The 14,738-nt window shown below is 37.4% G+C and overlaps 1 protein-coding gene across 10 annotated transcripts in view; it reads left to right on the top strand.

Annotated features, from left to right (window-relative positions):
- Positions 1-14,738, top strand: part of TUT4 (terminal uridylyl transferase 4) — a 113,884-nt gene that overhangs the window by 30,111 nt on the left and 69,035 nt on the right. For all 10 annotated transcript variants that reach the window (XR_012915300.1, XM_075998398.1, XM_075998415.1 and 7 more), the window contains 2 exons: positions 2,010-2,823; positions 12,550-12,713. Coding sequence is in view for 9 of the 10 variants with exons in the window: in XM_075998398.1 (XP_075854513.1) it covers positions 2,103-2,823; positions 12,550-12,713 (885 nt within the window). In the remaining variant the exon portion in view is untranslated. The remainder of the gene's footprint in view (positions 1-2,009; positions 2,824-12,549; positions 12,714-14,738) is intronic.

Raw genomic sequence — 14,738 nt, 5'->3', positions numbered from 1 at the left:
TCTGTCACATTTTTTAGACATTGTTTTTAGAGCAATATTAGGTTCACAGCAAAAATGAGCAGAAAGTAGAGTCACCATATATATACCCTGTTCCTGATACATGTAATAGCCTCTCCCACTAACAACACCTGGCACCAGAGCAGCCTGTTTGTTACAATTGATGAACCTACATTGACACATTATCATCACCCGAAGTCCATAGTTTAAATTAGGTTTCACTCTTGGTAATGTGCATGCTATGTCTTTATGTATAATGACATATATCCACCATTGTAGTACCGTGTTTCCCAGAAAATAAGACAGGGTCTTATATTTATTTTTCCTCAAGAAGACACCGTAGGGCTTATTTTCAGGGGATGTGTTATTTTTTTAAGTACAGTACAACCTACATTTATTCAAATATAGTTAAGTCGTCTTCTTCTGGAACATCATCATAACTCTCCAAACCCTGAATTCCATCCTGAATTTCTTGCGGCTCTATTTCCTTTAGAACCACTGGCCCCAATCTCTCATGTTGAGCAATAGAGCTCTCATTAAATGAACAGGGCTGGCTTATTTATCAGAGATCCAGTGAGCACTGGGTCCAATCTGTACAGTGGAGCAGAAATGATCTCTCTGGGCTCAGTAGGAGACTGCTTGCTGAAGCTTTTCCCCATCCCCTGGTGTTTGTGGGGGGTGAGAGAGGCCCACAATGCTGAGTAAAATGGCAGCCACAGCTTTCCTTCTTCCCTCTGGGGACACACAATACCTAAAGCGGAGCATCCTGCTCCTCACTTCTCTGAGGAGACTTTCCCCTGAAAGCCTCAGCTTGCAGCCCTGCATAGGATGGCCGTGACCTAACGGGGAGCCAACCTTGTTGGTGGGGATGCCCGCACCTTTCTGGTCACCTCTGGGATAGCAGCTGTCATGATGGGGCAGATGAGAAGGGCTGCTCGTCTTTACCGCTCTGTGAGGAAATGCATGGGTTGTGCAGATACACTGCATAGCTGTGCCCATCACTAGGTCTTATTTTCAGGGTAGGGCTTATATTGCACAAATGCTTAGAAATCCTGCTAAGGCTCATTTTATAGGTAGATCTTATTTTTGGGGAAACACGGTATCATAAAGAATATTAGTTACTTTTTTTTCCCCCTGAGACAGAATCTTGCTTTGTTGCCCTGGCTGGAGTACAGTGGTGTCATCATAGCTCACTGCAACCTCAGACTCTGGGGCTGCCTCATCCTCTCCTGCCTCAGCCTCTCGAGTAACTGGGACTACAGGTGTGGGCTACCAAGCCTGGCTAATTTTTCTGTTTTTTGTAGAGACTGGAGTCTCACTATTGCTCAGGCTGGTCTTGAACACCTGACCTCAAGCAGTCCTCCCTCCGTGGCCTCCCAAAGTGAGCCACCGTGCGCAGCCTATGACTGTTACTCTTTAATTCTGGGTACCTATTGGTTTTTAAAATTTACTTTAGAAGAATTTATTTAAACTCCTTTATACTTCAGAGGTGGGGAAAAATCTGTTGCCATTATTTCCCCATGTTTAGAGAGTCAAGTTTGAAGTGGGTTAGAGGTATAAATAGGAACTATTTAGTAGGAGAATCATGTGGGCAAGATCTTACTGGTTAGGATTCTGTAAACTTTCATTATATATAGCATATAAAGATTAGAATTCTTATGTTTTCTTTATTCAGTTTCCTTTTATGTTCATTGTGATGCATCAGTTGCAAACTATTTTCCTGTTAGTTGAAATTCTTATAGTAATATAAAACAACTTTTGATTCTCTAAAAATCCTTTGTTTTGAGGCTACAATTACGTTTGATTTCCCTTGATGGGTATTTGGCTGTTATTTACTTAGTGGGCTTTAACTCTTCATGTAGTTTTATGAGTTTTGTCTTTTTTTTATGATTCAGTTTTGAGAACAAATTTTAAAAGTTTTTGAATGCCTCACCATTTAAAAACATGTTTTTTTTTTTTTTTTAACATTTTGAATAACAGTTTTTTTTGTTTGTTTGTTTTTAACCCAATAGTTTGCTTGCCTAAACTGGATTTGAAGCAATTTCAACTACTGGAGATCTGCCATTTTACAATATCACAATTGGAAAGAAGCAGGTTTTCAAATAATGGAAGAGTCTAAGACCTCTAAAAGTGGAAATCATGAACCAAAGAAGAATGTTATTTGTGAAGAAAGCAAAGCAGTTAAAGTTATAACTAATCAAACTTTGAAAGCTAGAAATGATAAATCTATAAAAGAAATTGGAAGCAGTTCTCCAAATAGGAATAGTAGTAAAAAAAATAAGCAAAATGATAATTGTACAGAAAAAACAGAAGTGAAATCATGTAAAGTAAATGCTGTTGGTGTTCCAGGCCCTAAAGATTTGGGGTTAGTCCTTCGAGATCAGAGTCACTGCAAAGCAAAAAAATTACCTACTTCACCAGTGAAAACTGAAAAGTCATCTATTTCACAGGCAAAATTAGAAAAGATACCCAGTTTACAGGCTAAAGCAGAAAAATGCCCAAAGTCACCTAATTCACAGGTAAAAGCAGAAAAAGCACCTAATTCTCAGACAAAATCAGAACAGGTGCCCAGGTCACAAGCAGAAGCAGAAAAGGTACCCAGTTTACCGTTGAAAGAAAACATGAGACAGAAAGAATTACAACAGATTGGGAAAAAAATTCCAAGCTCCTTTACTTCTGTGGACAAAGTGAATATTGAAGCTGTAGAGGGGAAAAAGTCTGCTCTGCAAAACTCACCTCGATCTCAGAATCAACAAACATGTACAGATAATACTGGTGATTCTGATGATAGTGCTTCAGGAATTGAAGACATATCGGATGATTTGAGTAAGTACAGATTAGATTATTCCACAAGTCACATTTTTTGGAGGGATTTTCCTGTATTCATGTTCATTAGATTATCTCTGGTTTAACTACTTTAATTATAAAAGGACATTAGTAATGTGGCTCTTAAAGCTACAAAAAAGCCTTTCCATTTATTATGGTAGGTAAAAAGGCTGTGCAAATACAAATTTAGTGGCACCTTTTGTTGGTATGGATGCGGATGCATACATATACTCTTTTGAAATGGCCTTTGTAATATTAATATATTGCTCATTCATTCACTGAATATGTTTGTGTTGAGTTCTGTTATGCATCAAATGTGTGTTTACAACGGAAAGACGGAAAAAACCACAGTCCTAAACCTAGACCTCTAGTCTCATGGCAGTGATACATAAGTAAAGTGATTTTTAGTGCAAAAAACTTAATTCACATTGAGAATTCAAATTATTATGAGATTTAGACTTTGGGTTGAAAAAAAATGCATGATATGAGACTCTGAGTATTACTGAGACTCATTATGACTGGAGCAGGGAGTTGAGGGAAAGAGTGGTAAATAATGCAGTTGAAAGGGAGGGCACTCAGGCATTGGATAATCAAGAACCTTGTAAGCCATGATGGAGAGTTTGGATTTTATCATGAGTATTTTTGAGAAGCCATTGAGAAGTTTGTATTTTTTTACATTTATTGTTTTTTTTTTTTTTTTTTTTTTTTTGAGACAGAGTCTCGCTTTGTTGCCTAGGCTACAGTGAGTGCTGTGGCATCAGCCTAGCTAACAGCAACCTCAAACTCCTAGGCTCAAGCGATACTACTGCCTCAGCCTCCCGAGTAGCTGGGACTACAGGCATGCGCCACCATGCCCAGCTAATTTTTTCTATATATATTAGTTGGCCAATTAATTTCTTTCTATTTATAGTAGGGATGAGGTCTCGCTCTTGCTCAGGCTGGTTTTGCACTCCTGACCTTGAGCATTCCACCCACCTCGACTTCCCAGAGTGCTAGGATTATGGGGCGTGAGCCACCACGCCCAGCTGTTTTTTTACATTTAGATTGTAATCCCCTAAATGTTCTTCAGGAGAAGAGTTTTAAGTAAGGTAATGCTATGATCAGATTTTTCAAAAATCCTTTTGACTACAAGGCAGCAAATTCTTTGACAGGAACAAGGGAAACAGATATAACATTTTTACACAATTTACTGACAACGGTTGTAAAATTCATTTTGTTCTGGGTCCTGATATTTGTTTTAAGTAATTGTTTAGAAATATTGTCCATATCTTTCAAGTAACTTTAATCCTGATTTTGTCTAAATTAAAGAATTTCCTTTTATAAACTTTTTTCCTGGTGTTTCTGTGGCCTTGATGTAAAAATAAAAAGCAGCCATTTGTGAATCATTATTTGCCACACTTTGAGATACAGTGGTAAAGAATTCAGAATTAGCTTTTTAATTATGTTGGTACACAGATGATGGAATGTGAATAGACATTTTAAAAATTTTAATAGAGTTATCTTTATGTGTATAAGAAAAAATCAAGCTCCTAATTATATATACATAGAGCTTAGGACAAGGCCAACTTAAAAAAATAAGTCAATTTAGAGATAGTATCAAGTAAAAAATACTGATAATGTTTAGATATGGCAAAAATTTAAACATGCACCTGAATGATTGAAGTTTGGGAAATAGTGGTGCTTAAGATAATTTAATTAAGGGTTTCATCACTTGAATTAGTGAAAAACCTGATTTAAAGGTTATTTTTAAACAGGCAATAAAATGATTGAGGTAACATTGTAAGATAGTTAAGAGTATGGGCTCTGGAGTGAAATTGCATGGGTTTTGAATTCCCATCTTCTCCAATTAATAACTTTGTAATCTTGAATCATCCATTTATCCCTTAAAAATGTTTTCTGATTTTTAAAAAAGTGGAGATGCTGCTGCCTGTTATGAAGGTTAGGTAAAAGAATCCAGTAGAGGTCGGCTGTGGTGGCTCATGAGGCCTGTCATCCTAGCACTCTGGGTGGCTGAGGCGGGAGGATTGCTCAAGGTCAGGAGTTTAAAGCAAGCCTGAGCAAGAGTGAGACCCCGTCTCTACTAAAAAATACAAAGAATTTAATTGACAAACTAAAAATATATAGAAAAAATTAGCCGGGCATGGTGGCGCATGCCAATAGTCCCAACTACTCGGAAGGCTGAGGCAGAAGGATCGCTGGAGCCCAAGAGTTTGAGGTTGCTGTGAGCTAATCCAGTAAGATGTTTCATGTAGTATCTGACATAGTAGGCATGCAATGGCAATAAGTATTATTTATTATTATTATATTACTCCAATTAAATGGCTATTTTATTACTTGTTAATGTGGAGAACGAGTTGATCTAGTTTAAAGAAGCTACTAGACCAAGTAGAGGTCATTTGTGGAAACGTGGATTAGCCAATTAGTAAGAATGACTTCTAGTATAGGAGTCATTTTTCGCAAATAAGTACTTCTCATGTTTTAAAGAATTCTCTTCAATATGTGTAATATTTGCCTTGAAGTCATGGTCAGATATAATTGTTAAACATTTCTTTTTTACCATATGAAAAAATGCAAATTAATGATAATTGAATTAATGATTTGTCATTAGATTACCTATTGGTAAAATAAATAGAATAACATCTTTATATCTAGGTCATTATCTATTTGGACTTAAATAGGTATATAGAAATTTGATTAATCTCAATGTTCTCCATTAGGCCCAAATTTAACTCCTTCACCATTTTTCTTTTTGTCATTCATTCCATTCAATAGCAATCTTTTTTTTTTTTTTTTGTTTTGGTGTCTACTGTGTGCCAGGTACTGATCTAGTCGTGAGGAATACAGCAGTGAATGAAACAAATGACATGACTCTTACAGAGTTAATGTTCTAGTAGAAGGAAACAGAGAACAAACATAATAAATTTAAAAAGATATTTTAATTTAGGTGGTTATAAATCCTTTGAGAAAAATAAAACAGAAAAGGTCATAGAGAATGATGCTAGTGTTGCTGTTGGTGGTGTTTCAAATTTAAATTATCACTTAGAAAGTGGCATTAGGCCGGGCGCTGTGGCTCACGCCTGTAATCCTAGCTCTTGGGAGGCCGAGGCGGGCGGATTGCTCAAGGTCAGGAGTTCAAAACCAGCCTGAGCAAGAGCGAGACCCCGTCTCTACTATAAATAGAAAGAAATTAATTGGCCAACTGATATATATATAAAAAAAATTAGCCGGGCATAGTGGCGCATGCCTGTAGTCCCAGCTACCCGGGAGGCTGAGGCAGAAGGATCACTCGAGCCCAGGAGTTTGAGGTTGCTGTGAGCCAGGCTGACGCCACGGCACTCACTCTAGCCTGGGCAACAAAGTGAGACTCTGTCTCAAAAAAAAAAAAAAAATAAATAAAAAAATAAAAAAAAAAAAGAAAGTGGCATTAGAGCAAATACCTGAAGGAAAGAAGTGAATGAGCCAGGTGAATATTTGAGGAAAGCATTCTTGATCCTGGTTTCTCAAATTTTAATATATATACTTATCACTTGGGAATCATATTAAAATGCTGATTCCTGAGCCTCATTTCCAGAGATTTTTGATTCAGAAGGCCTAGGGTGGGACTTGAGAAATTGGATTTCTGACAAGTTCCCAAGTCCTGCTGGTCAGGATCCTGCTTTTGGGCAGCATGTCCTAATATCAACCTTTATTGTGTTTTCAACATAGTAGCCAGAATGATCCTATTAAAATGAGTCAGACTATGTTACTCCTAGACAGAATGTTTCAGTGGCTTCCCATACACCAGAGTAAAAGCTAGTGTTCTTGCTAGTAGAGCCCTATGTGATTTGTGACACTCCTTTACTTTTTTGCCCTCATTCATTTACTTCTTATCCTTTTCCTCTCTCTCTGCTCCAGCTGCATGGATTCCTTGCATTTCCTCAAAGGAGAAACCAGATGTCCATTTCAGGGCGTTTGCATTTACTTTTTCCTCTGCCTGGACTGTTTATCCCCTAATGTCCATACGGCTACCTCTTTTAACTTTCTTCACTTTCTTAATGTGGCTTTTGCTGGGTCACTTACCTAAAATTTATGGCTCTCCCTTTGCTTAATTTTTCTCCATAGTTCTTATCACCATCTGTCCATATTTTAATCTTATTTACCTTTTTATATAATAGTTTTATTGAGATATAATTCACCCATTTAAAGTGTACAATTCAGTGGTTTTTATTATACCGTATTCACAAAGTTGTACAGCTATCACCACTATCTAATTCCATTTTCATTACTCCTCAGAGAAACTCCATACCCAGTAGCAGTCACTGTTCATTACATTCTCCTCCTACCAATTGGCAATCACTAATCTTTCTATCTCTATTAATTTGCCGTTTTTTTTTTTTGGTTTTTTTTTGAGAGTCTCACTTTGTTGCCCAGGCTAGAGTGAGTGCTGTGGCATCAGCCTAGCTCACAGCAACCTCAAACTCCTGGGCTCAAGCAATCCTCCTGCCTCAGCCTCCCAAGTAGCTGGGACTACAGGCATGCGCCACCATGTCCGGCTAATTTTTTGTGTGTATATATATATTAGTTGGCCAATTAATTTCTTTCTATTTATAGTAGAGATGGGGTCTCGCTCTTGCTCAGGCTGGTTTCGAACTCCTGACCTCGAGCAATCTGCCCGCCTCGGCCTCCCAGAGTGCTAGGATTACAGGCGTGAGCCACCGTGCCCGGCCAGCCCCATTTTTATTTTATTTTATTTTATTTTATTTTATTTTATTTTATTTTATTTTATTTTATTTTATTTTATTTTACTCTTCTCTTCTCTTCTCTTCTCTTCTCTTCTCTTCTCTTCTCTTCTCTTCTCTTCTCTTCTCTTCTCTTCTCTTCTCTTCTCTTCTCTTCTCTTCTCTTCTCTTCTCTTCTCTTCTCTTCTCTTCTCTTCTCTTCTCTTCTCTTCTCTTCTCTTCTCTTCTCTTTCTCCTCCCTCCCTCCCTCACATATGAATAGCCCCGTTTTTATATAACTGGAATCATATAACATGTGGCCATTGTGTCTGGCTATTTTTACTTAGCATAATATTTTCAAAATTAGTCCATGTTATAGCATGTATGAATGTACATCATTCTTTTTTTTTTTTTTTTTTTGTTGAGACAGAGTCTGGCTCTGTTGCTGGGCTAGCATGCTGTGGTGTCAGCATAGCTCACAGCAACCTCAAACACCTACGCTCAAGTGATCCTCTTGCCTCAGCCTCCCAAGTAGCTGGAACTACAGGCATGTGCCACCATGCCCGGCTGATTTTTTATATATACATTTTTAGTCATCCAGGTAATTTCTTTCTATTTTTAGTAGAGACATGGTCTCACTCTTGCTCAGGCTGATCTTGAACTTCTGACCTTGAGCGATCCTCCCACCTCAGCCTCTCAGAGTGTTAGGATTACAGGCGTGAGCCACCACGCCCGGACTACATCATTCTTTTTTATTGCCAAATAATATTTGATTGTATGGGTATACCACATTTTGTTTATTCATTTGTCATTTGATAGACATTTGGATTGTTTCCATCTTTTGATTAGCCTTAATAGTGCTGCTGTGAGCATTTGTGTAAAAGTTTTTGTATGGGTGCATATTTTCCTTTTTCCTGGGTATATCTAGAAGTGGGATTGCTGTGTTTTATAGTAATTCTGTTTAACTTTTTTTTTTTGGTGATAAATATACATAAGGTTTACCATTGTAACCATTTTAAAGTGTACAGTTCAGTGGCATTAAGTATATTTACAATGTCATACAATCATTACCACTGTCTAATTCCAGAACTTTTTCAGCATCCCAGTAGGAAATCCCATGCTCATTAAGAGTTACTCCCCATTCTCCACTTTCCCCAGCCTCTGGCAACTACTAATATACTTTCTATTTCTATGTATTTGCCTATTTTAGATACTTCATATAAATGGAACTATACAATATGTGGTCTTTTGTATCTATCTTTTACTTAGCATCATGTTTTCCAGGTTTATTCATGTTGTAGCATGTATTACTGCTTTATTCCTTTTTTAGGCTGAGGCTATGGACTGAATTAATTGTATCACCTCCAAATTCATATGCTGAAGCCCTAACTTCCAAATATGATTGTACTTGGAAATAGAGCTTTTAGGAGGTAATTAAGGTTAAATGAGATCATAAGGGTGGGGTCCTAATCTGATAGGATTGGTGGCCTTATAAGAAGGAGAAAAGAGAGAACTAGAAAGAGAGAGATCTCCCTAAGGAAAGGCCATAGCAAGAAGGTAGCTGTCTGCAATCTAAGGAGAGAGCCCTCGATAGACACTGACCCTACTGGCATTGTGATCTTGGACTTCCCAGACTCCAGAACTGTGAGAAAAATAATTTCTGTTGTTTAAGCCACTCAGTCTATGGTATTTGTTAAGGCAGCCTGAGCTGACTATGACAGTTGAATAATATTCCATTGTAGATATGCCATATTTTATTTATCCACTCATCAGTGATGGACATTTGGGTTATTTCTATTCTGGCTATTGTGAATAGTGCTTCTGTGAACATTTATGTACAAGATTTTATGTGGACATAGGTTTTCAATTGTTGTTTCATGGGAGTATTAACATCTTTGGAACTGGTGTTCTGCAGAACACAGTTTGGGATATTCTGCCTGGTGTTGTTTTGTTTTATATGTTGATCCAGAAAATAAAATAATTTCATTTATTTCTGACTTTTTTTTTTGAGAAACAGGGTCTCACTCTGTTGCCCAGGCTAGAGTGTGGTGGCTCAATTATTGCTCACAGTAACCCCTTACCTTCTGGGCTCAAGTGATCACCCCACCTTAGCCTCCCAAGTAGCTGGGACTACAGGTGTGTGTCACTATGCCTGACTAAATTTTTTCTATATTTTGTAGAGATGAGATATGGGGTCATGTTATGTTGTCCAGGCTGGTCTTGAACTCCTAGCCTCAAGTGATCCTCCCACCTCAGCTTCCCAAAGTGCTGGGATTACAGGCATGAGTCATTGTGTCTAGCCTATTTTTTACTTTTTTTTTAATCTTTCTTTTTTTTTCTTTTTTTCACACCCCATTATCAAGACAGGAGAAATATTTTTGACTTTTTAATGTTTTTTTGGAGACCGAATCTTGCTTTGTCACCCTGGGTAGAGTACAGTGGTATCATTGTAGCTCACTGCAACCTCAAAACTCCTGAGTTCAAGCAGTCCTCCTGCCTCAGCCTCTGAGGTAGCTAAGACTTAAGTGCATGCCACCATGCTTGCCTAAATTTTTCTATTTTTAGTAGAGATGGGGTCTTGCTCTTGCTCAGGCTGGTCTCCAACTCCTGACCTCAATTGATCCTCCTGCCTCAGCCTCTCAGAGTGCTAGGATTACAGGTGTGAGCCACTGTGCCTGGCCATCATTTCTTCTTTATTTAGAAAATTAGGGTGAAGTGGCTCACGCCTGTAATCCTAGCACTCTGGGAGGCCGAGGTGAGTGGATCCTTTGAGCTCAGGAGTTTGAGACCAGCCTGAGCAAGAGTGGAACCTCATCTTTACCATAAATAAAGAAATTAGCCAAACAACTAAAAATAGAAAAAAATTAGCCGGCCACAGTGGCACATGCCTGTAGTCCCACCTACTCGGGAGACTGAGGCAGGAGGATCGCTTGAGCCCAGGAGTTTGAGTTTGCTGTGAGCTAGGCTGACGCCACGGCACTCTAGCCTGGGCAAGAGAGTGAGACTCTGCCTCAAAAAAAACCAAAAACCAAAAAGACAAAATTAGTCCTATCAAAAGGTAGAATTCTCTGGACATGGTGGCTCAGCATTCTAGGGGGCTGAGGTGGGCAGATTGTTTGAGCTCAGGAGTTAGAGACCAGCCTGAGCAAGAACGAGACCCTGTCTCTACAAAAAATAAAAAAAAAAAAATTAGCTGGGCATGATGGCGCATGCCTGTAGTCCCATCTACTCAAAAGGCTGAGGCAGAAGGATCGCTTAAGCCCAGGAATTTGAGGTTGCTATGAGCTAGGCTGATGCCACGGTACTCTAGCCAGGGCAACAGAGTGAGACTCTGTCTCAAAAAAAAAAAGGTAGAATTGACTTTTCAGGCTTCTTCTAGATGGTATATTGTTGGCTTTTGAGGGCTGTGTGAAGAGATTTGTTTATTATCTGTGAGAATTTTTTTTTTTTGAACTGATTTTAGATACATTTATGAAAGCATCAGTTCTGGTATAGGAATTGTACCTGGTCATTAGCATCAAAGAATCCATCATCTAATGCAGGAAATAGACAAATGAATCCAAATTCCATTACTCTGTAAATATGAGATAATAGAGGGTAATAGGAGAATATAGAAGATACCAAACCAGCTTCTGAAACAGGTAGTGCTTAAGCTGAATTTTGAAGGACAGGTAAATATTACTAGTTGGATTGAGAAGGCATTGATGGAGAAGGAAATAGCATATATAAAGACATTGAAGCATCAGTGATTTATTTTAGCACCTTTAGTATGAATGAAGTGAAAAGTGTTAGGGCAGGCGGTACGCTCATGCCTGTAATCCTAGCACTCTGAGAGGCCAAGGCGGGTGGATCGCTCAAGGTCAGGAGTTTGAAACCAGCCTGAGCAAGAGCAAGACCCTGTCTCTATTAAAAATAGAAAGAAATTACCTGGATAACTAAAAATTTTATATATAGAAAAAACTAACCGGGCATGGTGGCACATGCCTATAGTCCCAGCTACTTGGGAGGCTGAGGCAGTATGATCACTTGAGCCCAGGAATTTGAGGTTGCTGTGAGCTAGGCATGGCACTGTAGCCCGGGTAACAGTGCCAGACTCTGTCTCAAAGAAAAAAAAAAAGTGTTAGGGCAGGATCTGAGGTTAGAGATATAGGCAAATTAGCTTTCTTTCTTTAGGTTTTGGTTTAAATGCAATCCCCTCAGAGAAGCCTTCTCTGACTTCCATATATAAAGTTGGTCTTCCTGTCAGTTCCTTGTTTTTTTCCTTTATAGCATTTATTACAATTTGGAATTATTGTATTTGTTCTGCTTACTGCCTTCATGAGGGCAAAGGACTGTGTGTAATATTCTAGGGAATTTAAACTTTATCTTGAACTCTTTAAAAGCCTTTAAGTATTTTAGGCAAGAGAATAACATGATTCCATTTATATTTTAAAAATCATACAGATGGTAGACCCTATTGTGAGCCAGGTACATTATTGCCAGATGTTGGAAATGTGAAGATGAAAACGCATAGTCTATACCTTAAAGAGATTACAATCTAGTTAAGGGGCACAGAAATAAAGGAAAAATGTTGATCTAGTGGAGAACTTCCGTGAGTTCAGTGGAAGCAAAGAAGGAGCCTTGTGGCTTGAGTATATATATTCTTTTAACTGCTAATGACTTTAGTTCAGTGACTAATCTTCTTTGGGACTCAAAATAGCTTTTTATCAAATTCACTTCAGATATTCTATAAGATGATTATCTTATGTTAGCTTTGTATAGTGTACTCTTAGTTATGTATGTGTCTTTTCTTAATAGTTAAGTTGGAAGAATGAGGTAGGCATTTGACCTCTGAAGTAGATTTTTCTTTGTGAATTTTGATACCATGTATTTATCTGTTTTATTTTATATATGTATGCCAACTTATGCAACAAAGGAAAATATAAAGAAAGAATTTTTTTTCTCTGTGTGTATAAATTTAATGTCTTTTTTTATTAAAAATTAAAATTTACCAGTTCTGGTGATGATAACTGATTACTTCTTTTTCTAGGCAAAATGAAGAATGATGACTCTAATAAAGAAAATTCTTCAGAGATGGACTACTTAGAAAATGCCACTGTAATAGATGAATCTACATTGACACCTGAGCAGAGGCTGGGCTTGAAACAAGCAGAAGAACGCTTAGAAAGAGATCACATCTTTCGACTTGAAAAAGTATACTATGTTGTTTTAGTTATTTGGAGGGAAATATGTGCTTTATAACTTTTCTTTCCGAAGGACAGCTCTTTTTTATTTTTTATTCATAAGACAGAGGTTGCATTCATCTTTCCTTTTCTCCCTTTTTCCTTCCTCTCATCTTCTTTCCCTCTTTTTCTTCCTTCTCTCTCTTTGTTTAGCAAATACTTAAGGTCTGTGAGTCTGACTTCATTCATTCATCCCAGGGATAGGCAAACTCTGCCCTACTCCCTTGTTTTTGTTTTTGAATATATTAAAATACACCTAGCCCCTTTTTTGGTAAACAGTTTTATTGGACTATAGCTGTGTGCATTTGTTTACATGTTGCCTGTGGCTGCTTTCATGCTACCATGGCAAAGTTGAGTAGGGTAATTGCCAAAGAGGCTGTGTAGCTTGTAGAACATAAAATATTTACTATTTACCAAAGCATATAATATTTATCAAAATATTACTTTTGCTCTTTACTGTCCTCTCATTTATTCACTCATCAAACAGATACTGACTGCTTATTATGTATAAGGTACTGTGCTAGGCACTGGGGATATATTGGTGAAAATGGCATAGTTTCTCCTCATTAGAAGTTAAAAGTCCATTTAGATTGATGGAAATAAATTAGCACATACCATATAATGTACTAGAGTTCCTCCTTTTTCTCTTGCTTTTCTTCTCTATTTTTTTCCTCTTATATTTAGTGAGTACTATGTATTAGCAACTGTTCTAGTCACTGATATCTTGTTCCTGAGTACTAATTAATTTCTTAGCATAAAAATACACATTCCTAGCCTCAGCTATAAAAACACTGCTAGGTATTGAAGGAAAGAATCACAAATCACACTTCTGACAAATAGATACTTGGAATATTTGTGATTATGTATACAAGGAAATAAGTCATCATTCTCGAAACAAGAAAGAAATGGTATGATTCTGTATAGTTTAGAAAAATGAGATTATATCTAGATTGAAGAAGATAATCCTGGATTATTAATAGGACAGAGTAGTCACCATATGAAAAGACAAAGGCATATCAAGGAGTAGAGGACCATAATATAGGAGAGAGTTTGGGTTGTATAGCAAGTCTCACAAGATCCTACCTAGAAGGAAGTCTTTTTTGCAATTTTCTATTTTACTTAATTCTATCTTTAGTTAGTCCTCTTACTTTTCCTCTAGTAAGCCTGAAATTAGTAGTTATTTCTGGATCTGTCCATTGTCAAGATAAATACTGATTACCTTTTATGTATTGTGGTCTGGTGATAAAAGGTTAAATTCAGGCATGCCTGAAATTTTTAAAAACACTACTTTTTTAGGAGTTTACTAATTAGAGAAAACATGTAAGCAAGTAATAGTAATAACAATATTGTTTGAAAATGGAATCATAGACAAAAAAAGTGCCCAGCTTGAATTGGAGGTATAGAGGCATCAGTTTGGGGAATGTTTCTTAAGGAGCTGACATTTGAGTTGATTCTCAAAAATTGGCTAGAAATTGATTAGGTGAATAGGGGAAGGGTGGTTAGGTAAATTATATACCATGTAAAGGAAATGTGAAAATTTCTTTTCAGGAAAAATAAGCAGGGAACTGGATGGGAAGATACATAGAAATAAAGCAGGAAAGGTCAGTTTGTGGGAAAAGGAAGGAATACGTTGGGGTAGAATGGGTATTTGATGGTAGTAGGTAGGAATGGCCTGGAGTGAAAGGAAATCTTGGAAGCATTGGAAAGCGGTTTATTTGTTGTTGAGTTTAGACAGTCAGCAATGATTTAAAGTCACTGTGCCAGTACCAACATAGATGTCTAATCCCTTCTCTTTCTGACACCTCTTTATTTCTTATGCCCTCCAAACCTCTTATTTTCAATTCATTGTACTCTTAATTAACATTTTTCTTTACAAGCTTTAGACATTCATTAAGAATATCCTTCCCAAGTTCTTTTGATTTCATCAGGTCCTTTGATTCACAGTGTACTCATAGATTATCTAGTTGGGGAGTAAAGATACAAATTTTTTGCTATG

Source organism: Microcebus murinus, chromosome 2 (genome assembly GCF_040939455.1).
Source record: "Microcebus murinus isolate Inina chromosome 2, M.murinus_Inina_mat1.0, whole genome shotgun sequence".
Taxonomy (NCBI): domain Eukaryota; kingdom Metazoa; phylum Chordata; class Mammalia; order Primates; family Cheirogaleidae; genus Microcebus; species Microcebus murinus.
The sequence above is the reverse complement of the archived record's forward strand: the minus strand, read 5'-3'. Positions and strand labels throughout refer to the sequence as shown.